Source organism: Emys orbicularis, chromosome 7 (genome assembly GCF_028017835.1).
Source record: "Emys orbicularis isolate rEmyOrb1 chromosome 7, rEmyOrb1.hap1, whole genome shotgun sequence".
Classification (NCBI taxonomy): Eukaryota; Metazoa; Chordata; order Testudines; family Emydidae; genus Emys; species Emys orbicularis.
The window spans coordinates 17,177,411-17,205,390 of record NC_088689.1 but is presented as its reverse complement, the minus strand read 5'-3'; the positions used below and the strand labels follow the sequence as shown (position 1 = coordinate 17,205,390).

General features: G+C 41.8%; 1 protein-coding gene across 1 annotated transcript; it reads right to left on the bottom strand.

Annotated features, from left to right (window-relative positions):
• Positions 1-27,980, bottom strand: BAG3 (BAG cochaperone 3). The gene is made up of 4 exons (XM_065408351.1): positions 27,804-27,980; positions 7,238-7,585; positions 4,845-5,231; positions 1-771 (listed from the first exon to the last, which is right to left on the bottom strand). The coding sequence occupies exons 1-4, from the start codon at positions 27,978-27,980 to the stop codon at positions 1-3; spliced, it is 1,683 nt and encodes a 560-aa protein (XP_065264423.1).

Genomic DNA, 27,980 nt, shown 5'->3' with positions numbered 1-27,980 from the left:
CTATGGTTCAGTTGGGTTATTAACTGTGTTTGTTGTGCTGGCAAGATTGGTAAATACTTCTTCCTTAGTTTCAGGTTGATGCGTTTCCATTTTGGTTTCCTTTTTGGCATCTTCGTTACTTGTATCTTTCCTGGTTTTGTCCGCCACAGGATCAATCTCCATGATTTCCTGTGGTGGCTTATTATTCTCCATCAAGGTTGACTGAAGTCCATAAACTTGAACTACCTCTGGGACGTCTTCTGCTTTCTGTTCAAGTCTTTCCAAAATATTCTGGACCTTCCTTACACCATCTCTCCTGGCCTGGCGCACATCTGCACGACCCTCTGGGTCAACTGAATCTAGGGCTAGCAACTCTTTGGTCAAATACTCTTCAATCATCAAGTATTTTTTGTCATTTTTCTTGCCTTTGAAAGAATCAACTGCCTGTTCAAGCATTTGAACATTCTCTAGAATTGCTTCTACTTTCAAGACACCAGGATGCTTCTGGGTCTCTTCCACTTCCATCATCTTCTGTGGTGAAGTTTCTTCAGAAGCAAGCCACTCCTCTGGAGGTGCACTCTTAGCAGGACAGGGAATCTTTTTATCAACCTTTTCATCAATCTTTTCTGCAGTGGGTGGAGGTTTCTGTGGTGGTGGTTTAGAATCTGGTTCTTTGTGAAAGACTTGAATTGGGATATAAGATGAAGGCATCTCAGTTCCTGATGGGCTTGCCTTGTTTTCAGGTATGCTTTCACGTAGTGTTTCTTGGGGTGGGATTTGTTGCTGAGAAGCCTGAAGAAGGAGGAAAGTTTATTATTGTGAGACATGAAAACAATGCTACTTCATTTGTAAACAAAAATTACAATTGTCAGGCCAAAAGATTTTCAAAGCTGACTCGTGATTTTGGCCGCCCAATTTGAGACACCTTAAACAGGCCTGATTTTCAGAATGTGATGAGCACCAATGCTCTGAAAAATCAGGCCTTTTTAAGGTGTCTCAGGTCAGGTATCAAAAAAACTCAGGCACCTAAAAATCACTAGTCCCTTTGGAAAAATCTAGGTCTCAAATCTTTTCCATCATACTGAGGCTTAATTGAAAGATGCTGCTTAAAATATCAGTATTAACACCAACTTCTTAATAGACAACTAGCACTGGTAAAATCCAGATTTGCAAACTTTGCCATTACCAACCTAAGACTATTTCCAAAGGTCATTAGCTTTAACTTGGTCTTTTCATTGGGAGATTTGTTCTCCTACTCAGATCCAATCCCCTTGCATCATTTAGGAGGTGCAGTGGGCCCAGACATGGACTGCAATGGGCCAGCACAGAGTCCCCCTATCCATTCTGCAAGACCTGGGCCATGCATCTACCCCCTAATCCCAGCATAGGGCCTGGGGGGGATGCACCAAGGGCAAGAAGGAATCTGGTGGATCTCAGCTACAAGAAATTAGTAAGCTCATATTCTATAATTAAGGCTACGTTTTAGTCATGGGTATTTTTGGTAAAAGTCACAGACAGGTAACGGGCAGTAAACAAAAATTCACGGACTGTGACCTGTGACTTGGGGGAGGGGGGGCTGCCCGGGGGCCCTGCGGGTACTGGGGGAGGGCAGCCTGGGTGATGCGGGGGAAGGGTGTGGGTGGCAGTGCACACCCCAGGACCCCCCACTGGTGCTGGAGGAGGGGTGGGTTGGCGGGGCCGGCAGGCTCCCTACCTGCCTCCGCGCATCCCCACCCCAGCAGCAGCAGAGTTTGGGTGTGGGAGGGGGCAGAGGGTTGCGGCACAGGACGGGGTGAGGCAGGCTCTGGGTGGCGTTTACCTGGGGGGGCGCCCCAAAAATGGCAACATCCCCCTCGCTCAGCTCCTAGGCGGAGGCATGGCCAGGCAGCTCTGCGCACTGCCTCCAACTGCAGGCACTGCCCCTGCAGCTCCCATTGGCCGTGGTTCCCAGCCAATGGGAGCTGCAAAGCCAGCGCTCTGGGTGGAGGCAGCAGTCAGAGCTGCCTGGCCATGCCTCTGCCTAGCTTCTATCAAGTTATGACGCAAAACCTTGAATAGTTACAACACTGAAGTTACAATCCCTGACCATAGATTAGTGTTGAGTATTTTATTTAGAACACTACTGTAGAATACTGTCACTTTTACAAGAGGAATCAGTGACTTATTCTATGTAGTCTCAATATAAAACTTTTTATCTGCAAAGTTGAAATTATTCCATTCTCTTGTGCCCTGGTTTTAGATGTTTTAGTCAAATTTTACCTAAAATCTAGTTTCCTGTACTTTTAAAAACAACACTTTGAATGCAGTTTATCCTTCCAGAGGAGTGCTGAATTTTGCTGTTTGAAAAATACTACTCAAAGGACTGCCTTTCAAAGTAAAGTTGTTAGAGATTATTATACAAACCAGTTTGAAGATATTAAGGCCCAGTCCTACAAGCTTTCCTCATGCTGAACTCACGTTGAAACAATAGATTTCAATGAGAGGCCCTAGCAAGGGGGGTTGCAGGATTGGGCCCTTAGAGTGAAATCCTGACCCCATTGAAATCAGTGGGAGTTTTGCCATTGACTTCAACATAGTCAAAATTTCACTCTTAATTTCTAACAAACTGACGCTATGTGCACACTACCACTTACGTCGGAATAAGTTAAGTCACTCAAGGTGTGAATAAGCCACCCCCCTAAATGACGTAAGTTACACTGACCTAAGTGCCAGCATGGACAGCGAAATAGCCAGCATCCCTTGCAGGGGCTGGAGTAGTAAGTCGACAGGAGAGCTCTCTCTCATCGGCTTAGAGTGTCTGCACTAGCAGTGCTGCAGCTACCCGGCTGTAAGGTGTGTAGTGTTGCCACTGCCTGAGATAGTATTTTCTGGAAGTGTAGGAGTTGTCAGGTTTTAACAGTCTATGCACTTTCTTGTCTCTGTTGATTTGACTTGAAAGTAACCTTCCAAGATCTTTAACCTTTTGGTAACATTTATTTTATTGACAGCGTTTCTGCTGTGGAGTGCTTACAACAGGAGATTAAGATGCAAAACCTGTTACAATGTATCTAGATGAGAGATGGCACTACAAAGGTAGACTTGTCAGAATGAGACAAAAGGGCATCAAAACAAATTACAATGTATTGCCATAAAAACCAAAGGTAGCAAGGCTTTGTGGTCTGGACACAGGATTGGGAGTCACAAGAGTCAGAGCTCTTGTCCCATTTCCTTCACTGATTCATGATGTGGCAATGGGAAAGTCTCTTAGACCAATTATTCTGGATATAGGTGCCTAAGGTTAGGTGCTTAAATACTGATGTAGGGCACCTAAGTAAATGGGCCAATTTTCAGAGCTGATATGCACTGAGGACAGTATTTTTGCCTGAGTAAAGACTGGATAAAGTCTAATTAAGTGCCTTAAGGTTTGGCCCTAAAAAAAAGAAAACGAAAACAAAGCAAGCAGTGAAACTTAGTACATGTCATTAATTCTGGGTTTTGATTTCCCCAACCCCCTTTAACTATTTTGTTCATGTTCTAGGTGGGATTTTCAAAAGGGCTCAGCGTTGACCTAATTCTGTTCCCTTTGACTTCAATGGGAAAAGCCCACCTTTGAGAGGTTTAGGGTTATTTTACAGATTTAAGTGATGGAAATCCTTGAATAAGTCAACCTGTGTTTAATGCTGAAGTCAAATCGACTCAAAATGTCCTTGCTTTGTGGCCTCAGTAGGAAGCTTAATATTATTTTACATTTTGCATGTTAATTATATTCAGTACAAGTGGCCTAATTCTATCTTCAGATACTGGGAGCAACTGTATCTGAGGGCAGAATTTGACCCCAAGTATTGTTCCAGAATTGCTGACTGTAAATCAAACAAATACAGCTCTTTTCAGGAAATGCATCTAATCAAAATGTAGTCCTTCCCTTCACTAAATCAGACACCACTCTGACTGTCATGTGACTATGCTTCAGAAAAGGCATGTAAAAAGCACTGTAGTCTAGTAAGCGCTAATCTTGGTCAGCACTCCTAGTTTCTAGTCCTGTGTCTTACTATGCGAGTTTACCCATCTGTAAAATGGATATGATAATACCCACTTGACTAAGAAGCTGTGATTCTTAATTAGTGAATGTAACGTGTTGTGAAATCTTTTGGATGACAAGCACTAAATAGTATTATATTTTAGAGTTTGTCTAGGATATTATACGCTGGTACTATATTATAGAAAATTACTGTCTGTGTGGTGGAATTTCACTGTCTTGAACAAATTGCAGAATTGGACAATTTGTCCCTGAATGAATCAAGTTTAGAGAAAGTACTGTATGTAGAAACAAACTGTAGAGTAGATATTTTACCAATCTCCTTTCATCATGATAAATAATGGTTACTTTCTGGATTTGCTGCTGTAATCAATGAAGAATGAGACAAAGTTGCATTGTTACTATAAAGCCCATGGGCCTGATTCTCCTCTAACGTATACTTCCCTTACACCACTGACTGAGATTTACATAGGGTGCAAGTGAAAAGAGAATCCGGTTCTGGGTTTCAATCAGAATTGATTTAGAGTATCCCTGAACTTTTCTTTTTCATTTAATCTCTAATTTTGACAGTTTCCCATGTGAGAATGAGGATTTTAGCACCCTATTGTGTGAAATGCTAGCTTTGATGAGAATATAGTGCCTCAGTAACATGGTGGCACTGTCAACAACAATATTGAAGGCCAGATCCTCACAGCTGGTGTAAACTGGATTTACATGAGCTGAGGATCTGATGCTGGAATTACATGTGTGAAATTCTATGTGCTTATTAGTATAATCCAGATCTTTAACATTATTAACACAAAGCCCAATTACTATAGAAAAATCAGATTTTTCTGCTCATCCCACATACCTGGGGTCTGTCCACAACTGTCTGTACTCTGATGGGAACTGGGGACTGTATCTGAGTGGTAACTCTGGCTGGTGAACTTTCACGACTTGATGAACCCTTCTGAGACATTCTGAACGGGGACTGCTCTCGTGCTGGCTTGGGCTCCAGCTCATCAGCTTGAATTTTGTGATACACTGGTTGGTGGACATGGTAATCACTTTGCTGGGCAGGGTAGTGTGTCTTCTGTGCTTGATGATATACTTGTGATGGTTGCCTGAGGCCTTTTTCCTCATGGATCACAGGAATTGGAATATAACCTCGACGGACCTGATGGCTTCCTGCACTGGGTCTACCTGATGACTGAGGGGAAACTGACTGTGAGTCAGAAGTTGTAGGAGAATGAGGTTGCTGTAAAAACAAGATTATTAATTAGTGTTAATTGTTTCACATTTTTATTTTATTAATATGTTGAAAGGCAGCCTTAACATTTGTTTCTCCCCCACCCCCCAAAAATAGGGAGAGACAGTGGGGAGTAGTGGTGGAATCTGTTTGCACATCAGGATTTGGTTTCCCTATTTTTTGCTGGACAACTGCAGAACTAGTGAGAAAACATCACTGTAATAGGTGAAACCTGAGCTGCAGCATTCCCTGAGGAGGGAGGGGACATTTAATCAGACTCTATCTGAAACTTTGTTCTTGTTTAAACTGGTTAGATGTGGGGCAAAAAGTTAAGCAAACGAAGGGGAAAAAAAACCCAGTCACATAAACAATGTTGCCTTTGCCACACTAGGACTTCTTCCTGTGTTTTTGTATCTTGTTAGGATAGGGGTGTGAATGCTAGAATGACTTTCTTAATTTCCCACTGGTGCAGCTCCACTGGTGGTAGCAATACTAATGTGGTCTTAGCATTTTAATGCACTGTTGTCTGAACACTGCTCAGAATGAGTCTAAGTAACATGACAGTTAAAATGCTGGTGGCACCTTGTCTACCAGTGCTTCCACCATTGGTACTATCGGTGGAACTGCACTAACTGGATATTTTAGGAAAATAAGGCCTTGGCGACATCACACTTAAAGGCACAGTTGCCTTCTCTTGTTACAGGTAACACACTCTAGTTTGTGGCCACACCGTTTTTGTGTATCCCTATCAACTACTGTTTGTATCAAGGAATTCTGAGAATCTGGACAGCTGACCCAAAGTGCTACAATAAGGGATACTGTTTGGAAGACATGCACATTGAGTGTCATCAACATTACATGGGGCAATATACTTTTGGAAGTCCTTTTGCACAAAGTACTGAGAGGAAAGAGGACTGGCCAAAGTGGTTACACAAATATGGCTTAGGGGTCCTGGCCACACTGAACAAAAAAAACAAAAAAAAAAAAACAAACAAAAAAAAAAAAAAACCCACAACAACCCAAAACCCAGTAGCTGGTTCATTATTCTATCATGTGCCACCCTGGGCTTCAGGGACAAAACACAGAATTTTAAAATCATGTGGTGTATGGGCCAATCATATGAAGAGCGAATCCTGCCACTATTTGAGTACAAACTCAGTTAAAAGATGTAATATGGCTCAAATTCAACATTCACTCCCCACTCAACTCAGGGCTGGGAAAACTCAAGCTCAGGTTTCAGTCTGGTGAGGATATTATCTCAACTCTGGCTCTCCAGAGAAAATAGGAAACCAAGTGCTGGTACATCTGAGATACAAAGCAAGCAGAATCTTTTTTATGAAAAATCTTTGTGAATATATAGTAACAAATTAGTAAAGGGCATAGGCAGAAAAATTATTTTTCAGTTCATCTTTAAAGCTTTTTTTAGAATGAATTCAAATGATATATACATTTAAAAATAATATGCACTTTAAAAATATTCAGCTGCAATTAGTGCAGTTTGGTGGATTCTAAAATGGTCTCATTTATTAACAACTAAACAATAGCAGCCTTTATTTTTTGTCTGGTTTGGTTTGTTTTTAGCTTTTTCACTTACATTGTTTCATAGTTATGTCACAGAACACCGTAGGCTCAGTTCTGCTCTCATTTACACTGGTGTGAATCAGGAATAACTCCATTAAGTCAACCAGTGTGAGAGGAGAATCGGGCTTTATATGCCTCTGTTTCTGAGACAAGAGACAGAATCAATCTATGTGCAATTCTTTCTGCACAGTCATTTGTGAGTGAGACACTGTGATGCTAGATAAAATGTAAAGCATTTAAAGTGAAGTGACTGTCAGCAGAACCATTAAAAAGTGCATTTTTATGTTTGTATTAATACTTTGAAAGTATTGGGGGGGAAATGTAATTCTATGGTAATTTTGGACTTTTGAGGGATAAATCAGCTGTAATGCCATTTTAGGTCACAAATGTTGGAGAGTAATGCAAAACACACCCCAGCACTACTGACAAGTTACCTCAGACCCATGTGAGGCTGGAGTTTGGGCTGTTGCAGCTGTTGTTGTCTGTCCACATTGTTTATCTGTCTGAGCAGCTTCAGCTGGTCCTCTAGCAGGGGATTCCGAGTGGGCATAGGCCCCCCTTAAAGGTGACTGTGCCCGCTTTGTGGTGGGAACAGTTTCTGCTTTGTATCGTTGCATGCCAGGCTGATGAACAGAGTAATACGGGTGCTGCTGTCTGTTCTCAGCACCTTCATGCATAACTGGAATAGCGATGTAGCCAGCACGAAGTTGAGGGTATCCCATGCTTCCTTCTCTTACTTGTGGCTGCCTTGGAGAAGGACCATTTGCTGATGACTGGCCCTCCTAGAAATTAAAAACACCACATGGGAAAAGTTTAGAAGTTAGGACCAATGCAACTCATAAGAACAAGTAATCTTAAACCTCCATCTTCAAAGCAATGACAGAACTGTATGTCAGAACTTTAAAACTTCCTTTATTTCTAATTAAATTCCTTTGCATGAGCAACTGGTATCACATTCTAATGCAGAGGATGACTACAACTGCTAATCATTCAGAATTGTGTGCAGTAGGGAAAAAAAGATGAACAAATTATTTGTCTAGGGATATTTTTAAGTTTTCACTTCTGATAGACAGCAACTTTAAGCTTAAACATATCCAAATTTTTCACATTTCATAATTGCAATTCTGATCTGACACACAGAAGCTTTATACTAGTGTAACTCCACTGACTTCAGTGGAGACATGTCTGATTTACAGCAGTGCGAGATCAGAAAGAGATCCCTCAGCAACTTTTAGAATCAAGCCCATTTATAGACAAAGAAATTCTCAAGAAAACAGGAGATTATCAGAAAAGCAATGTTCGTCAGTATTGTTCTTTCCACTGGCTATTAAAAGAGTGTTCTTGATGCTGGATACTGAAAAATGTATCTGCTTTCAGCTAAATGTGATTCAGTTGCAATAGCTGCTAAGGGGAGAATAACAAAAGAAGAGAGTAATAAAGGGAGGATACCAAAAGGAAATCTAACAAAGGGAATGGAAGATAAGTCTACATGGTGCAGGATTATGCTTATACTAATACTCTGGATAAGATGGAAGTGGTTTGTACCAAGCTCCCTCATAAGTCCTCTAATAAAGTTCTTCCTGCAACTGTCATTCTATTTTGAGGCCCTCCTAAGGGCCAAGTTCCAGATGTATTTGAGTAAGATCATGTAACAGGCACTCTACCACACAGAGGGTAATGTCATTATTCAGTAAAGGGAGAGTTTAATAAGAGGACATAATAGGATTTCTAACATTTCTATTGTAGTATTAAGTGTTGTTGTAACCATAAAAATTACTTAGATATGTAGCACAGTCATATGTAAGCAGACCAATTCACTAAATGAAAATTAATTATTTTCCAATCAGATACTGAGTGAGCCTCCCATATGCCAGTGTCTCCTTAAAACGAGTACTGAGAAACTCAGCAAGCTATAGAATTGCAGAGAATAAATTCTATTCTTTTAACAAAGTTAATGAGACCACATACACCTCTACCCCGATATAACGCGACCCGATGTAACACGAATTTGGGTATAACACGGTAAAGCAGCGCTCCGGGGGGGGCAGGATCGCGCGCTCCGGCGGATCAAAGCAAGTTCAATATAACGCGGTTTCACCTATAACGTGGTAAGATTTTTTGGCTCCCAAGGACAGCGTTATATCGGGGTAGAGGTATATATGAAGTGCTTCCAGGAGGGAAGGGGCTTGAGTCAGAGAGCCTGAATTTTCTTTCACTGGTGTAAATTAAGAGAAATTCCACTGAAGTCAGAAATGAAAACCAGGCCCAGAAAGTTTTCAGAGAAAAATAATTTTAGGTTAGCTTCTGCATACAATTAAAGACTATGGATCTGATTCTGATCTCACAATGGTTTTATATTAGTGTAACTATTTATTATTTCAGACTTAAACAGATGCAAGAACAGAATCAGCACCTGCATATGGATGGTCTTGGGGCTGCTGGACTCTTAGTACAAACAACTAGGTCCTCTTCACCAATTCACCCTCCCTGCTGTATCAATGGATTTCCCCTGCAAATATAAATCTAGATCAACACAGTGTGTTCCTAGTGCTACTGGCAGCAATTCCCTTCTAGGCACTGGAGGGACATATGCTTATGTCGGCAAAATGAGTTTACCTGAAAAATCAAGAACAGTCAGCAAGTGGCAACTGAAGCCATGTGCAAAGCAGAATTTCTGCCAAGTGAGTGAAGCCAACCATGCTGCCTAGCAGTCAGGAAAATAGATGATTCAGTGCTCGGAAGAAACACCTTGCTGATTAGGCTGAGTCATTAGATTCCATGCCTGGTTTACAGCAGCTGCTCCACACAATCCTTCTGAAGAAAATTCCCTTACCATAGAGCAGTGGTTCTCAACCTTCATTGCACCATGACCCCCTTCTGACAACAAAAATTACTACACGATCCCAGGAGGGGGGACTGAAACTTGAGCCTGCCTGAGCCCCACTGCCCCGGGTGGGGGGTGGGGGAACAAAGCCCAAGGGCTTCAGTCCCAGGCAGGGAGCCTGTAACCTGAGCTCCACCACCCAGGGTTGAAGCCCTTGGGCTTGGGCTTCGATCCCGGGCTTCAGTGTTGGCCCCAGACAGTAGGGCTCGGGCTTCAGCTTCAGCCCTGAGCCCCAGTAAGTCTAAGCCAGCCCTGGCAACCCCATTTTAATGGGGTCCTGACCCACAGTTTGAGAACCCCTGCCATAGAGAGATCTACGGGTAGCTAGATATGTCTGCCTGAATTATACTACCCAGCTGGGATGACTCGTGCAGATCTCCCCACTCTAGCGTGGAAGGGAGGTTTGTCCACTTCTGTGGTATTGTCCTTTCCTCCTGTGAACCTTGTAGAAGATGACCCACAGGGTATGAGATCAGTGCTATGGAGAGGTTAGAGCAGAGGTCGTCAACGTTTCAGAAGTGGTGTGCTGAGTCTCCATTTATTCACTCTAATTTAAGGTTTCGCGTGCCAGTAATACATTTCAACGTTATTAGAAGGTCTCTTTCTATAAGTCTATAACAGGGATCGGCAACCTTTGGCACGCGGCTCACCAGGGTAAGCACCCTGGCGGGCCGGGCTGATTTGTTTACCTGCCGCGTCCGCAGGTTCGGCTGATCGCGGCTCCCACTGGCCGCGGATCGCCGCTCCAGGCCAATGGGGACTGCAGGAAGCGGTGCAGGCCAAGGGATGTGCTGGCTGCCACTTCCTGCGGATGCGGCAGGTAAACAAACCAGCCCACCCACCAGGGAGCTTACCCTGGCAAGCCGCCTGCCAAAGGTTGCCGATCCCTGGTCTATAATATATAGCTAAACTATTGTTGTATGTAAAGTAAATAAGATTTTTAAAATGTTTAAGAAGCTTCATTTAAAATTAAATTAAAATGCAGAGCCCCCCAGGACCCGGGCAGTATGAGTGCCACTGAAAATCAGCTCGCGTGCCGCCTTTGGTTGGCCATAGGCCATAGGTCGCCTACCCTTGGGTTAGAGCCTGGGTGGGCCAGGAGGACCCCAAACAAGATGCTTCCTGAAGCTGCATTGGATCTTTCCCATGGAATATTTATGGCAGGGCAGTCCCTGTTGGCAAGGCTCCAATTGAGACACCCTATCAGGAAGCTGCTAGGGGCCGGTACAGAGGCAAAATCTTCCTTGGAATCTCAGAAGTCTGCTAGGTTTGGAGGTGGGCCTTGCAACCTCAATTCCAACCCCCAGCAGAGCAATCTGGAATGAGGTGAATCCTTGTGAAGGTTTCCTCTATCACTACCACGCTCCATCTCATCCTAGATGATCATGTTAGGGTCCTACACATTTTATTTTCAGGCCCTTTAGACTGTCTAAATTTGTGAACCATCTCAGCTATCTGACAAATCCTGCCTCCACAGCTCAGGCCCTGGTTGGAAATGCAAAACAACTAGCCCAAGAACAAAGAGGCTGAGAGGCGTGTTTGTGGTTTTTTTTTAAAAATGCCAAGATTTGCCTGGAGTGAAATTTTATAGCACGCTTATAAACCCTGAAAATAGGGTTTATAATGGAAACATTGACACCACCTTAAACAGAACAGCATGAACTGTACTCCTGTAATCTGTCATTATATTTACAGCTGTAAATAAATATAAGTACATCTTGTGGAAAATTACGAATGTAGTTAGTCCCTGTACTCAAATTCTCTTCATGGTCAATTATAAAAACTGTAGCTAGGTATATGTATGTATGTATATATCTATCTAGGAAGGTATTTATATGGCCTTCAACACTAGTATCTGAGCACCTCCCACAAAAGCAACAAAATTCTCTGTCCCCCTCTGCCTCCAGAAGTAGCCTGAATTGTGAATTACATAGATCACAAACATAAGGAAGGTCCATCCAATTACAACTATTTTTTATAATCCTGATTATTCTTTTTAGCATTTAATTTATACTAATTTAAGCTTACTAGTCGGTGACACCGGGCTGGTCCACACTGGAAACTTCCATTGCATAGCTACATCTCTCAGGGGTATGAAAAATCCACATGCCCGAGACATGTAACTATGCTGACCTAACCCCCAGTTTAGACAGTGATTGGTCAATGGAAGAATTCTTCTGTTAAACTGACTACCACCTCTTAGGGAGCTGGATTACCTACACTGCTGTGAGAAACGACCCTCCCGTCAGCATAGGGAGTGTCTACAGTGGCACAGCTGCAGCATCTTCTCTTCAGTCCAGCTTCTCTTCCCCCTCCCTCATTTTATCCCTATCATTTCATTACCTCCCCACTCTTCATCTCTCCCTATGCTTCTGACTTGTCCTTGCAACTGCACCTCGGATAATAAAGTAAAATGTGATGTATGATGCATCACCAAGAAGTCTACGTAACTAGCTGCAATCACAGTCTTACTGATGTAACTTGTTTTCCAACTGCCACTGACTTGTGTGTCACAAAGTCAGTTCCCTTTATCCTTTATCAGTTTCCCCGTCTATAAAACAGTTTCCTGTCTCTGCGGTGTTAGGAGGCTTAACATTTGTACAACATCTAGAAATCATCAAATTGAGTGCATTAATTTCTGTTTTTTTAAAAACTGATTACAGAAAGCTTTTTAAAACCTTGTTATTACTGAGTTGTGATTTTTAAATGGTAGTAATTCTCAGTTGTCAAAACAAAAGCTACACACATTGCTATAAAATTTTAAACTAGCATTGTCAACAAATAGCTGCAGCATGTAAATAATTAACCACTACAAAAAATTTTTAATCATTAAAGTACAAGCAAACTGTAAATAATGTCTTTTCTTGAATTAACTAGAAATACTGGAAGATCATTTACAATACAAGTGGCTGATTTTGGTCTGAAGCTATTGTTCCTGGTGCAAACATAGTTAACACTTTCTTTTCATATAAAAATAAACATGGATTTACATTAAAAAAAATAACTCCCTTTTCCTTGTGGTCTTCCAAAATCTCTTTGCATGGTTTGCGGTATCAGCAACCAGCTAATTCAGTAGCTTAGCATGGCCTTGTGTTAATAAGGCCTTGTCTATGCTTAAGTTTGCTGCTTTAACTAAACTGGCATCGTTAAAATGGGGAAAAAAACCCTAGTGTAGATGCAGCTCTACTGGTATAAAAGTGCTTATACCAGTATAGTTTATTGTGGTTTGGTGAAGCAAAATAAGCATAACTATGCTGGTAAACAAAAACCCCAAAAATCACACTCCTTACCACAATACACGATAAAACCGTAACTACAGATCAGCCCTTGCAATATGGCCCCCAAGTTTGGCCCTCCACTCAGGGTCTACGATTGCCAGTGCAATCTCACATCCAGAGTAATGCAGGAGAATTTTAAACATTAGTCCTTTATGCAAGATCTTTCCATGTAAATTCTGTTGGAAAAGGCACTTTGAAGAGAAGGATGAGATACCTCTTCTAGGTAAAGGTACCAGTTTAAGGGCCCAATCCTACAAGAGTCTGAGCACTCCTGGAAGGTGCTAAGTACCAACTCTCATTTATTTCAATTGAATTACAATTTGAAAGGATTCTTCCACTTAAAAACTCAATTATTTAAATATTTATTCTGTTGAGATGAGCATCTACTGTCACTTTGGGTACGTCTATACCCAGCCGCTAGTTCGGCGGCTGGCAATCGAAGTTCTGGGTTCGACTTATCGCGTCTTGTCTGGACGCGATAAGTCGAACCCGGAAGTGCTCGCCGTCGACTGCGGTACTCCAGCTAGACGAGAGGAGTACCGCGGAGTCGACGGGGGAGCCTGCCTGCCGCGTGTGGACCGAGGTAAGATCGAACTAAGGTACTTCGAACTTCAGCTACGTTATTCACGTAGCTGAAGTTGCGTACCTTAGTTCGATTTGGGGGGTTAGTGTAGACCAAGCCTTTGAACCATAAAGTCCAGTGGTGACATCATGGCGCTGCTGTAGTCAATAGGAGGTCTGTCATTGACTTCAGCAGAGCCTGGATTTCACCCCAGATATACAATGGACCCAAAATCTTTTTGCATTTATTCCTTTCACAGCTGCTGTTTTTTTTTACATTTGTGGAGAATGAATTTAAGGACCATCAATGTCCTGGCTTTCTGCCTGTAATGGCCCGATAGTAGCAAAGCTTCATTCTACTGTGGACTCTCCTGTCCTCTCTCTAATGCCCCCAGAATTCATGCTAAGTGACAATTCCATAGCCTCTAGTAATATTAACTGAAGGGGGAATTTACTGCAGGGTTGGTAGAGGGGAGGGTGAGAGGTGAAATGATTTGCTGACATCTGTCCCCTCCACACCTGATGACCTGAATCTCTCTGTCATCTCTACAGAAAGGCTTTTGTGCAGTATAGGGAAGGGAACAATGATGCCAGAGGCATCAATCCTCTCTTGACTAGTCACCCAGCACAGAACTCTGAATTTTCATGACCTCAGTCTGCTGATAGAATGATCTGCCCCAAACTACTTACTTTTAGGTCCAATTCTGTTCTCTCGTTGATGTTTGGACCTTAGCATAGTAAATAAGATGAGATCTAAATGATAATATGAAATTCATCAGATCCTTGATTATTCCTCTAATTCAGAATCTCTAGAAATAAAAGGTTTTCTTAGTGAAAAGAGAAGTCCTGAAACATAAAAATAAATCTATATGTATGTAAAAAACATATTTAAAATCTATCCAGAGGGAGTCAAGCCACTATCCCAGAAAGAGAGCAGGCTTTTTACAATTAAATCATTGCAAACTGATTTTGGTTCCATTGCACAGCTGGCCTTTTATTATGATTAAGGTTAGATTCTGTCACGGGTATTTTTAGTAAGTCAGGGACAGGTAGCGGGCAATAAACAAAAATCCTCAGAAGCCCATGATCTGTCCCTGACTTTTACTAAAAATACCCTGGGGGGGAGGGGGGGCGAGTAGGGGAGAGGAGACGAACAGAGCACTGCTGGAGCTTGCAGCCGCTCCAGCCCCAGGGGGACTGACCAAACCCCAGCCACTCCGGGATCACTGCTCCAGCAGGCCTGGGGGCTGACCGCTGGTAAGTGGTTCTGGCGGCCCCGGGGCTGCCTCAAAAGAAGTCACGGAGGTCCCAGAAAGTCATGGAATCTGTGACAGAATCGTATCCTTAATTATTGTTCAAAATCATAGCAAGTCATTAAAAGAGAACAGAGATTTCAATAACTGGGTTTTTAAGTCAAAAAGGATCTTCTGACATTGCAATTCACAGTGCTATGCACAAAAGGCTGAAGTTTCTCATCTCACACACAGGAATCTTCTAGCATATAAAAAGAACAACATCACAGCTAGGATACTGAGATGGGGGAAGAGAAGGGGAATTAGCAACCACAGAATTTTCACTGTAGTACCGTGAAGGTGAGAGCATGGGAACCCCTCTAAAGGATGTTCAGTCTCAGGGTTCAGCTTAGGAAGAAGTCATGCTTGTCAGTACTTTTTATAATCAGTTCTTATGTGCTATTTGCCTTACAATAAACAATGTCTGAACACGGATGTTTACACATGCCAGAGTCCATATTCAAGACACATGTATAAAAAGAAATGATTAAACAAAATACAATGAGATTAAAAACCTAGTCCACGACCCTTCTGGTTCAAATAAAGCAAGCAGAAATCCAAATCCTATGCACCAATGCTGCATAATGGACTAAAAGGAATCGCTCTCTCATCTCGCTGCTACAAAGGTAAAATGTGCCACAGAGTATGCAACTATTTTTAATAATAATAATATTGATAAAGTCCCCATCCCCAGTAGTGGATGGGCAAATTAACATTTAGTACTTTAAAAAAATGAACATTATAATTTAAAAAAAATCATCTCAAAACTAAAAATAGAGGAGGCCAAGATAAATTAATAAAAGGGAAGGTTAAAAAGTAAGGTCCAACAGTGGTCTTAAAGGCATAGGATAAACCTGACCATCTGTTCTCTTATATGTGATGGGAGGGACCTGAAAAGCAGGTGGAATGCGAATGCAGAAACCCTTCAGAAAGTGGTTCAGAGATTTTAAATATAGCCTACATCATAAATGGCTTTAGAATCAACAGTGGCAATTTAGAGTCAATCCACCACTTTATAGGCAACCACATTAAAGAACATTGAGCAATCATGATCATATAATGCTTGCACTAACCAGCAAGGAAAATGTGCTCCTGCATTTCAAACAAGCTGCAAGTGAAAGAGATGCATAGTGCTGGTAGCTCTGCTAAAGGGCAATTACAATTATCACACCTCTTGGCGAAGAGGGCATATGCTGCTGTGAGGTCATCACCAGGATAAATAAAAGTGCAGCCAGCACAAATGCTTCATGCCACCACATCCTATTCTTGGCTTCCGATGGGGAGGGTATGGTCAGAAGTGACATCAAGATTCTCAACCCTACTCCCAGCTTTTAAATGAGCTCCCTCAGCAAGCAGGGCATGACGGAAGGGAAAGAATCCTTATGACGACAACCTCTACACACCAGCCCTCTCTTCCTGGTGTGGAGGATGAGGTAAGGCCAACACATCGAGCTGATTCCTCAGAGCATTCCTCAGAGGCCAAAATTATCATAATTAGTCAAATCCTGAGGTCATGCCTGAGCTTTCAGTCACTCCTTACTCTTCCATATTGTTCTATCAACAGATGTTGAAATTTTCCAGAATATGCTGGATGCAAACTATAACACACGTCATTATAGCAGGTCTCTTAAATCGGAAACGATTTCCATGAGTAAGAAGAGTAGGACTGAACTCCAAAATGTACAATGCTACAAGGATCTACAGGAAAAAAGTTGAAAAGCAACATTTTTGCTTCTTGCAGAACACACGGCCAATAACATTTTCCTAAGCTGTGTTCTAAAGAAGAGACGTCCTCTAAGACTTACATATTAATTATAATACTTAGCTTTTCCATAGCTCTTACAGAGAGGTTGAAACAGATAGGCACTAAGAGGAAATGTATGTACTGTATGTGTCTGTGTTATATGAACATTCACAGAAACCACTGGGATTTCTCTTATAGGGTCACCAAAGGAGAAAGTTTTAAGTTATGTTGCAGACCTTGAATCCGCTCTGGAACCCTCACCACTGGCTTCAGGGAGACTATGGATTTGATTCGGCACCCACTGAAGTCCATGAACACAGGATTAAGCTCTATTTCATATGAGTGAGAGTTGCAGGATCTGGTCCCATGTTTTCAGGGAGCCAGGAGTCCCACAGGTCAGGAGAACAATATAAAATAAACTGAAAAGTGCCTGCCAAAATTGATTGTGACATTTTAGTAACCTAGTATTCTTTGTACATATGTCTATTCCACTTTCAAACAGAAGTGTCATTATATGATGATAATAGTCGCTCATATTCTGAATTAAGGAGGATGCACCAGTTCCATTTACATGAGAATATTTTTACCTTATAGGAAGTGGCTGCAACTCAAAAAAATCCTGACTGCTTGCCCTCTTGGAATTAAGTTATAGCCAAACCAATATTCTCCCTCTCCCCCCAAATTGTATAACAATTGATCTAGCTAGCTAACTCATCAGTGTTAAGAGTCTTTATTAAAAGTAGAAATCAGTACACCCCAGACTGTCTACACCAATGTTTCCCAAACTGTGGGGTGTGCCACCATAGGGGGGCGGCGGGGCCTGGGCCAGCCCCCTCAAAGGAAAAGTTTAGGCACCACTGGTCAACAGTAATTTACTTAAAATATTAATTAAAAGTTTTAATCTAACCAGTTTCCTCAGCGATGCTATGTTTCCATGGATTAATAATAATAAGTACTTACAAAGTGCTTTTTATTCATAGTTCTCAGAGCATTTTACAAAGGTGGGTAAGAGGGGCAGAGAGGTTAGTTGACTTCACCAAGGTCACATAGCCTCTTAAGGGCAGAATTACCATCTCCTAGGTCCCAGTCCAGTGTTCAATCCACTGGAGCATACTGCTTCTATTGCTGTAACTCAGAAGTTCACCTACTCAGGATTTTCATATTCTCTCACTCACTTACAATCAGTGTTCATATATACTGAATGAGGCATCATTAGCTAATGACTGAAGAAAGATAGAATAACTCATGAACATGTTTAGTCTCATGAATTTGTCTTAATAAGGCATCAAATCAGTCACATCATTATTTATAGAACAGGCTGCTTGCTTTTGATGTTTTATTTGTTTAATGCTGGGGTTTTATTTCATGCCTTTTACATGTGCAGGCAAATAAGGCTTATGGTTTGTTTTTCTGTTAACCAAAGTAGTTAATATATACCTTGTAAGTATTCCATTAATGTATACGCTATCTGATGGATAGTGGCAATAGGCTGATGTGGATCCAAAAAAGCGAGGAAACAATCTAACCATGAGTAAGTTCTATGTAGTTCAAAAGTAGAGATCTATGCTTCTAGCTGTAAAGTCACAACTCTATGACCTAATCTTATCTTAGGAATTATAGCTATAATTTTCTTGCTCACCAAGCAGATTCCTCTTAGGCTATCACATCCTGGCCTTCCACAGAACATGAAGACACTTGCCCTTTATGTCCATAAGTAGGAGTTGGCCTGCATGAAGATTGCGTCAGTTGGGCTGAATTGAACATGTTCTGAGAAAACACTGACACCCACAAAGAGAGAGAGGGATAAATTTGAAGTAAAGCCCACTAAGACGCTGCCAACAGGAGTTTTCTTGCCAAAGATCATGAGAATGACAACGTGCTCTACCAAGCTACTTCTGTTCATTACGTTATTTTCCCTAAGAAGCAGGTGGCCAGTCTGTTTTCTGTGTTCCAAATACTGGCTGTGTCCCATTAACTCAGAGCACAGGTGACGGTATGAATCTCAAGAAGCAGCAACATGCTGCCACTCATGAAAGGAAAGCAAATAGCGAACAAGTGACCAGTCAGTCATTCACTTCACAGGACATCTCTACTGCCTGAATTTTCATCTTGATTTAATTGTGCATAGGGTAGTCCTCTGGTATCACTTCCTAAAATAGCACTTCATCCACATAGATTATTTTTCCGCACTGTAAAAACACTTGTTATGCCGCACCCTATTTACTGATAAGATTTCCCTAGCACCAGTTGCAAAAAAAGCCTCTCTTTAGACACCTCTCAGGCTTGCAGCCCCTTTTATTTTTATATTTTCTTTGGAAGCAGAATCAGGAGGTGTAATTTAGGGTAAAAACAGGGCAAGAATGTAGTACTGAGGCCACGGAAGAGGAGTGAAGAGGGGGTTCATAACATAGAAGAATGGTACTGTTAGTCCATCAAAACTCATTTCCGATAGGTATCTATGTTTGAAAGAAACATAGGAATGTCAGGGACGGTCTAGGTATACTCGGTCCTGCCTCAGTGTGAGCGATAGTCTAATTAATCTCACAAGGTCCCCTCCAGCCCAAACTTTTCTACACCTGGTTTACTATTGTCTAATCAAATACAATGCTGTTTATCACATCGGCATAATGAACAGTCATGCTTGTGCATCAGTTGTAGGTGTTAAAGACAAGACTCCTCACTAGGAGGAACACTGGCACAGATCTTTCCTATACCTGTAGGTAAGAGGGTATATCACTACTAATCCAGTTCCAAACTGTATAATTTAGAGATTTCAAAAAAATACAGTTTCTACACCCTTGGAGGTGTGAATCTGTGGATCTTCATTGCCCTAATTCTCCACTGCCTTGTGTAGTCACTCACACCAGTGCAAACTTAGTGTAAAATGCTTGCAAAATAAAATTTGGTAGCATTTTACAACCACTGTGCACTTACCTTGACTGGAGTAAGAGATGGTATGAGGTGCAAGGTAACAGAGAAGCAGAACCAGTGGGTGGGATTTTCAAAACTGTTTACCACCGGCCAAATTCTTCTCTTATTTGAGTCAGTGGGAATTTTACCATTGACTTGAATGGGAAAAGTGTTAGGTCAATGCTGAGCATTTTTGAAAAAAACACCCATGTGTGGGTCTAGTGAACCAAGATTGGAGTTTGATGAGGAATTGAAGGGAGAAAGATAAATACAATCAGAAATTAATTATAGTGGTGGGGTGGGAGACTTTGGTAATTCGAGCACCTGGGGGATAGCTGCATACACCTGTTGGTCTTTCTAAGCAATGCAGTTTGTTTGCATCATTTCAAGGCAATCAGCATTGTTCAATGATGTGAGATCTTTGCTAGAAGGGCTGCTTTCAGAAGCGTTACTTTTATGGCAGATGCCATTCAATGCCATTCAATGCGACAGGCATCTAGGGATTCGTAACTGTGAAAGATAGCCACAAGCCCCAACCTGCTATGCCTCTGAGCCATTGATGACCCTCACATCTGTTCAGTGAATCTCTCTGCAGTTAACACCTGTGACCCATCTTTAGTTAAAATAAACATCAAAGGGGAGTAGTCCATGTAAAAAGAATACACAGGAGTGGGGGCATTAGTTAACACTTATTTAAGCCTTGTCTATGTGTTCCCTTTCCTGAAAGCATTCAAGCCCTTCCCTGAAACCATCCTCCCCAGCTAAATTTGGTCCATTTCCATTTTCAAAAGTTTGGGGGCTCCCACTGAACAATTTAGTAGACTGATCCACCATTTCAAATAATCTTGGCAAAAGCCATACTGAGTTATGACATTAATTACTCAGGAAAACAAATGACATACATGCCCAAGGGAAGATGATTATAACAAAGAAACTAAAGGAAAAGCAATGGCATTTGTTGGAAAACACTTCTCTAGTAGAAATGTAATAAGTTATGTGGTCCACGCTATTGAAAGTACCAGCAACTCATTCAATAAATTAGTAGTTAGTATCCTGGGAGAAAATAACTGTTAAAGAACTTGCCTTAATACTCTAAATGCTTTTCAGTCATTACCAAAACCATTTTCTTCTGTTCATTTCAGTCTAGTTGGAGATTTTATATTCCTTGATCTCCGGACAATGTCCCTAATCCATTCTGACATTCCATTCCATACAAATTCCATGATTCCATACAAATAACTGGGCCATAAACTGTTAAAGTTGAGAGACTTACCTACAACCACCACTCCTTCCACAAAGCCTAATAAACTGCATAAACATATTGTCTGTTCTTCATATATGTGGGGGAAGAGGGCAATAGTAAATAATGAAAATAACACTGCTCTACAGCCAAAATGCATCTTTGACTGGATCTATGAATAAATCTATGACTGGATTTGGACAGTACTTGCCTATCTGAAGCTGGTATTGCGTCATACATGATATGAATTGCATCATGTTATTCCTAGAAGTCATGGATGATGCAATCATAACGAAGCTTACATCACTCTGCTGAACAAATTGCCCTATATCAGCTCTAGAAATCATACAGTGTCGTGCTCTCTTATTTGTCAGTGTTTGATTTTGCAAAGGGACACATTTCTGTTTAGCCAAAGTGAGCAGAGATGCCTCGTACTTGTGTGAACAGTGCAGATAACTTCTGCTATGTTTGTGGTGAAGTGACTTTTGCATCACAAAAGCACAGTATAACCACTATGGTTAAGAAAGCCTATCACCTTTATTTTGGCTGCAAAATTGGAGATCAGGACAAGAGGTGGGCCCCACACATATGCTGCAACATTTGTGCAACAAATCTTCGCCAGTGGTTGAACAGGAAAAGGAAATCTATGCCTTTTGCAGTGCCAATGATTTGGAGAGAGCCAACAGATCATACCAGCAATTGTTACTTCTGCATGGTGCCTCCAGTTGGGAAAGGTGTGTCAAAGAAGAAAAAGTGGACTGTGCATTATCCAAACATTCCATCAGCTATACGCCCAGTACCCCACGGAGAAGGACTGCCGGTTCCTGATGCACCAGAATCATTCTCACTTGAGTCAGACGAGGAAGAGGAAGAGGATGAAACTTCTGGTCCTGAACCATCAATGTCACAGGACCCACATTTTCTCCCATCCTCCTCCTCTGAACCACACCTCATAACACAAGGTGAACTGAATGACCTTGTCAGGGATTTGGAACTACCCAAGAGTAAGGCAGAGCTGTTGGGCTCCAGACTACAGCAGTGGAATCTCCTGGCAGGTGATGTTAGGGTTTCCATGTTCCGTGACCGTCAAAAGGATCTTGTCCCATTCTTCTTCATGGAAGGTGATCTTGTAGCCTGCAACAACATCGATGGTGTGATGGCAGCCCTCAACATCGTTCACGATCCAGATGAGTGGAGACTGTTCATTGATTCATCGAAGACGAGTCTTAAAGCTGTTTTACTGCATAATGGCAATGTTTTGCCATCAATTCCAGTTGGTCATGCAGTCCATATGAAGGAAACCTAGGACAACATGAAACAACTTTTGAGGTGCATAAACTATGACCAACATCAGTGGCAGCTTTGTGGCGATTTGAAGGTTGTTGCTCTCTTGCTTGGTCTGCAGACTGGATACACAAAGTACTGCTGTTTTCTCTGCGAATGGGATAGTCGTGCAAGAGATTCCCACTACATCAAGAAAGATTGGCCACTCCGACAGTCATTGGAGCCTGGGAGGAAAAGTGTTCAGCATCCACCACTTGTTGAATCAAGGAAGATTTTGTTACCACCCTTACACATCAAGCTGGGTCTGATGAAGAACTTTATCAAGGCCATTGACAAAACACAAGCAGCTTTCAAGTACCTCCGTGGAAAATTTCCAAGGTTAAGTGAAGCTAAGATAAAGGAAGGTGTCTTTGTTGGTCCTCAGATTCGTGAACTTCTTCGAGATGATGCATTTGACCATGCACTGCGTGGCAAGGAAAAGACGGCCTGGAAAGCCTTTCAGTTAGTGGCAATAAATTTTCTCGGAAACAACAAGGCAGACAACTATAGGTTGTTGGTGGAAAACCTCCTCAAGGCATACAAAAGCCTTGGTTGCAACATGTCACTAAAGATACATTTTTTGCACTCTCATCTAGATTTTTTTCCACCGAACTGCGGAGCAGTGAGCGACGAGCACGGCGAGCGATTTCACCAGGACATTGCAACAATGGAGAAACGCTATCAGGGCAAATGGAGCCCATCAATGCTTGCAGACTATTGCTGGACAGTGACAAGAGATGCTCCATTTAATGAATACAAGAGACAAGCCAAGAAGCGCCGAGTAGACACTGAATAGGACTAAACTATGTACAGAATAGTTTTTTGCCTTTTGTTTCATAATAAATTTTATTTATATAACCCTTTTGCTGATTTTTAAAGTGTTACATAAACAGGACAGGTGAAATATTATCATGTAAAGCAACCATAAACACGTGAAAAGACCTAGGTTTACAATTTATGATTAAAACTCTACTATCTACACAATATACATAGACATAAAATGTAAAAACTTAAATATCTTAGAAACAGTAGCCAATCAGTTGTTTTAATTGTCATATTTGAATTCAGCACATCAAAATACATAATAAATAGCACATTTCATCTCTGAAGCAGACGACTTCTCAAAAATTGTAGACCAGTGTAACCAGAACGTCTTCACGTGGTTGCTGCCGTGTATTGTACTCCACAGTTAACTGGTAATCGAGAGCCTTATTCCATTTACTTAAAGGGGGCCCGGATTAGGGGTTTAAGGGATAATAGGTCTAGTACGCCATTGAAATCAATGAAGTAACACCAGTGTAAAACCAGAATAAATGAAAGGAGAATCATGCCCAACATGACAGAAATAAGGGGGCTTCATTATCACTAATGGTCTCACAAAAGTTATTATTCAGTTAGCTACAAAATGACTTCACACTTTGTGTTCCATTTCACTGCTGTAGTACTTTAAGTTAATTTCACTGCACAGGTCACTCAAAGGGATGAATTATCATCAAGAAGATGTGGATAATTTTAAACTGATGTTTTAGCACCAACACCAGGGTGATCCACAGTCAGCGGTTTCACTGTCTGCTTTTATGAGCTTTCCAAAAGAACAGGGCATCACTGAAATCTCAGAAAACATTTTGTCTTTTTTGAATTATCCAAGTGTAGCAGGGTAAAGAATGAACATTTCAGCTCTTATTCTCCTCAACTCACCCTTGAGAACAAAACAAAACTTGTTCTTCTATTTGAATAGTACTAGGTAAATGAGGGAGAAAACAAGGAAGCTGTTTGAAAGTATTCCTCCTCCTGCCTACATACAAAATCTGATCTCAGTCATTCATGAACACAAGAATCATAATTAATGCCCCTCCAGAAATATTTTTGTATTTACAGTTGAATGTGAAAGCCAGAGATTATTTGTTAAATTATGCCAATTAAGTAGCAAATTTGACAGCTCAGAATTCTTATTTAGGGACACACAATATCCCTTGAGGGCCAGAATTTAAAACCTTTATGACCTTACTCCACAAATAGTTCCAGTGAAGTCAATAGGACTACTAGTGAAACATAATGCTACTTAAATCAGAGTGAAGGTGCCAGAAACTGCCCCCTAATTTGAATAGGTAATTCTAAATTCAGGCCCACACTCCAAGGGCCCTATCAGGCCATTCATGCAAAACTTGTATTGAAATCAATTGGAGTTTGTGTCTGTTGTCAGGAACAGAATAGAACATTAAATCAACAATTTTCCTTTCCTTCTCAGGAAGCATTAACCTTGACCTTGATAAGAAGTCCCAAAGCATGTAAATGCCTGTTTTGAGAGTACACCTCTACCCCGATATAACGCGATCTGATATAACACGAATTTAGATATAACACGGTAAAGCAGCGCTCCAGGGGGGCGGGGCTGCGTGCTCTGGCGGCTCAAAGCAAGTTCAATATAACATGGTTTCACCTATAATGCGGTAAGATTTTTTGGCTCCCGAGGACAGCGTTATTATCGGGGAAGAGGTGTGTTTTCCTATTAGGAAAATTTGTTTCATAATATCTCTTCAAAGGTAGGTGCAACTGTTTCTTCTTTTTATATAGACGCTTGTACATTTTCCCCCAAAACTACTTCCAAACTGATTTGTAAGATAATCCTTTCCTGCCAGGTTTTAGGGAGTTACTTTCCATTACCACAGATTTCACATCAGATAAGGTTGGAATTTATTTTGTTTCAATCACAAAGGAAGAACTCTGATCCACTATAATTCAAAATTTTCCTGTTTTCAGATGATTATCAAAAGCAGCTTAAATCTGACTTTTTATCTTAAACAAGTTAGAGGAGACATTTGTTAATTTCCCAAGAGATGGCAAATTTATAACAGAGGTCATTCAAAAATTGCACTCTTTACTCTTCAAGAAAGTCTTATGGTTACACAAAACATCTATCAATATTATTTGTTTACAGTAGTGTCAACCCTGACTGGGACACCATTACTCTATGCAGACAATCTGTCTGAAGATGAACTAAAGCGGTTTATATAGTATTTGTTTAATACTGGCTGATTTATATTTTTCTGAGATCTTCAGAATAGTACAAAAATTACATAATTTACTGCATCTGAAAACATGAGGTTTTTTACCCACGAAAGCTTACGCCCAAATAAATCTGTTAGTCTTTAAGGTGCCACCGGACTTCTTGTTGTTTTTGTGGATACAGACTAACACGGCTACCTCCTGATAATTTACTTTGTCATTAAGTTAAACAATGCTCATCAAAGAATTTGAGAAGAACATTTACAAAAATGAAAAGAAATGAAAAAATTGTTTTGTAAAATCTGGATTAAATACAGAGAATCTCCTTTCACATTGGTTCTATACCCATGTAATTCCATTGACTTCTGTGGAGTTACTCCTGATTCACACCAGTGTGAGAGGAAAAATCAGTCCCTCTGACTTCCCTTAAGTACTGCATTGCTCGTACTCTGAGTTCTCAGCTGTGACCTGCATTCACAAACTGTGTAATAACAAATTTTATTCAATTATCATTCTAAAACTAAGGAATTTAAAAGAGTATTCCCTGTTACATTTAGTGTTTGAAGCTCCAATATTTACATTAATGAATAAGGTTACGAGTGTCAGATTGCACAAAAAATGGTGATCATTAGTCAAAAAAAAGAAAAAAAAATTACTTTCCATGGGCTGGTTTATAAAAATGCATTCTAGATCTCTACAGAATTGTCTATTTTACATGTATTTCAAATATAATTAAAAAACAAATAAATGTTGTTACAGTGGGCTTCTGCTTATATATCAACACAGACAACAATACTGTCCACTAACAAGGCCCTAAGACTTTCCAGTGTGCTGATAAAATGGTGAAACAATAGTTACCTGCAGGGTTAGTCTGAACTGAATGCTGTCCTGATGATCTAACTCAGGGCTTCTCAAACTGGGGGTCGGGACCCCTCAGGGGGTTGCAAGGTTATTACATGGGAGGTCGCGAGCTGTCAGCCTCCACCCCAAGCCCCGCTTTGCATTCAGCATTTGTAATGGTGTTAAATATATTAAAAAGTGTTTTTAATTTATAAGGGGGGGGGGGGCACACTCAGAGGCTTGCTATTTGAAAGGGGTCACCAGTACAAAAGTTTGAGAACCACTGAACTGCTTTGGTGCTCTACAATAACTTGATACCTTTACAAGCCTCAGACCACCAGCACTGCACCATTTTTAAGGCAACAGTTGGAAGTTTTAGCTGATTTCTGAAGTGTCAGGAACCTTCCCTCGCAGCAGAAGCAATCAGGTGTTCAGACTACCAGTCCAATATACAGTAACACAGAGCCCAACCAAACTTCTTTCAGCACTGGCCTGAACAGCACCTTCCATATTTCATTGGGAGCTTTCTTTCCTCTGATGTGCTGCAGAGTTCTGTACAGCCCTGTTCTATGTAGGCCTAATTCTGGAACTCAGTGTGTAAGGATAGCAGAATTGGGCCCTGTGTTAGTCCTATGACAGTAATGTTTTATGACCATCAGTAATATGGTGTCAAAAATGAAGGCAGGGACAAAGGTTAGCATATCAGAACTTAAAACAAAGTAAACAAACATCTGACAATAAACTCTTATTTTCCACCAGGCTCTTAAAAACTTCCTAGTTCTAGGGGGTTTCCAGCTCTGTCTCTCCTGGTTATTGCTTAAATCTAACAAAAAAACACTAATTCTGATTAAATGTAGGGACACTATAAATTCAGCATTTCTTTAAACCAAGACATGTTTACTTTAAAGATTCACTTATGAGAGCACCTAGAAAAATCATGACTGCTCTCTAACTCTCAGCTGCTTCTCTTTACATGGACATATTTGGAGTGAGAGATAGGTTTCCTGTAAGCAAGCTTTAAAACAAAACAAAACCAGAGAGCAAAATTACTGAGATAGTTAGTAAGGAAAAAAAAAACCCTTGAACCGAGGAAGGGTTTTTTTAGTGATGTCCATTGTTTAAGCTATACACATCTGAAAAATAAATCAGAGTTTGTGTCTCCCCAGGCAGGCTGGGTGGACTTAACCAACTTTAAATAAACATTACAGGGCTAAGGTATCAAATGATTTAATGCACAAAAAAAGGACTGCAGTGCGTCAGAGACAAAAGGCAGCTCCTGGCCTCACTGCATTGCCATGTACTGAGGAGAGAAGAGGGCAGATGGCCCTGCCACTGCCCCTCACCCCCACTGCACTACCATGTACTGAGGAGAGGGCAGGCGGCTCTAAGGTGACCAGATGTCCTGATTTTATAGGGACAGTCCCGATTTTGGGGTCTTTTTCTTATATAAGCTCCTATTACCCCACACCCCCTGTCCCGATTTTTCACACTTGCTGTCTGGTCACCCTAGGCGGCTCTGCCACTGCCCCTCGATCTCCCCCCGAAATTAGCACGTACCAAGGGGAGGGCCAGCTGGCCGAGCTCCCCACCCGCTTTTGCCATGTAGGGAGGGGAGGGACGGCTGCCCACCCTCCCCCCCGGAATTTCATGTACTGAGGGGAAGGCCTGTTGCCCCCCCTCCCTTTACCACGTACCGAGGGGAAGCCCGGCTGCGCCTCCCCCCGCAATTGTACCGAGGGGGGGAGGCTGCCCCCCCCCCGCAATGGCCATGTACCATGGGGAGGCTCAGCAGCCCGTCCCTTCGCCCCCCCCCCCGCCCCTGCTCTGCCCTCTGCCGTGCCCGGCGCTGCGCAGGGAACAAGCTCCGGGCCCTTCACTACAAAGTTCCCACCCCCGCCCCACCGTGGCTCCCCAGCGGGCACCTTGTACGGCTCCGCCAGCAGCCGCGGGTCGCTCCAGGTGGTGGTGCGGCTGTTGTGATCCACAAAGAAGGGCCAGCCGGTCTGCGGGTCGATCTTAACCTCCCATCCCGGCGGCAGCGGCTCTCGCTCGGCGCTGCCCTCCATCTGCACCACGGGCGAGTGAGTGGCGGCGCTCAT

Excerpts from the sequence above, each read along its gene's own strand:
- BAG3 (XM_065408351.1), bottom strand. The coding sequence starts at position 27,980 with ATGAGCGCCGCCACTCACTCGCCCGTGGTGCAGATGGAGGGCAGCGCC. Across the intron at positions 7,586-27,803 it reads TGCTGGCGGAGCCGTACAAG|GAGGGCCAGTCATCAGCAAA; the intron begins GTGCCCGCTGGG and ends TTTAATTTCTAG. Across the intron at positions 5,232-7,237 it reads CAGCCTCACATGGGTCTGAG|CAACCTCATTCTCCTACAAC; the intron begins GTAACTTGTCAG and ends TTGTTTTTACAG.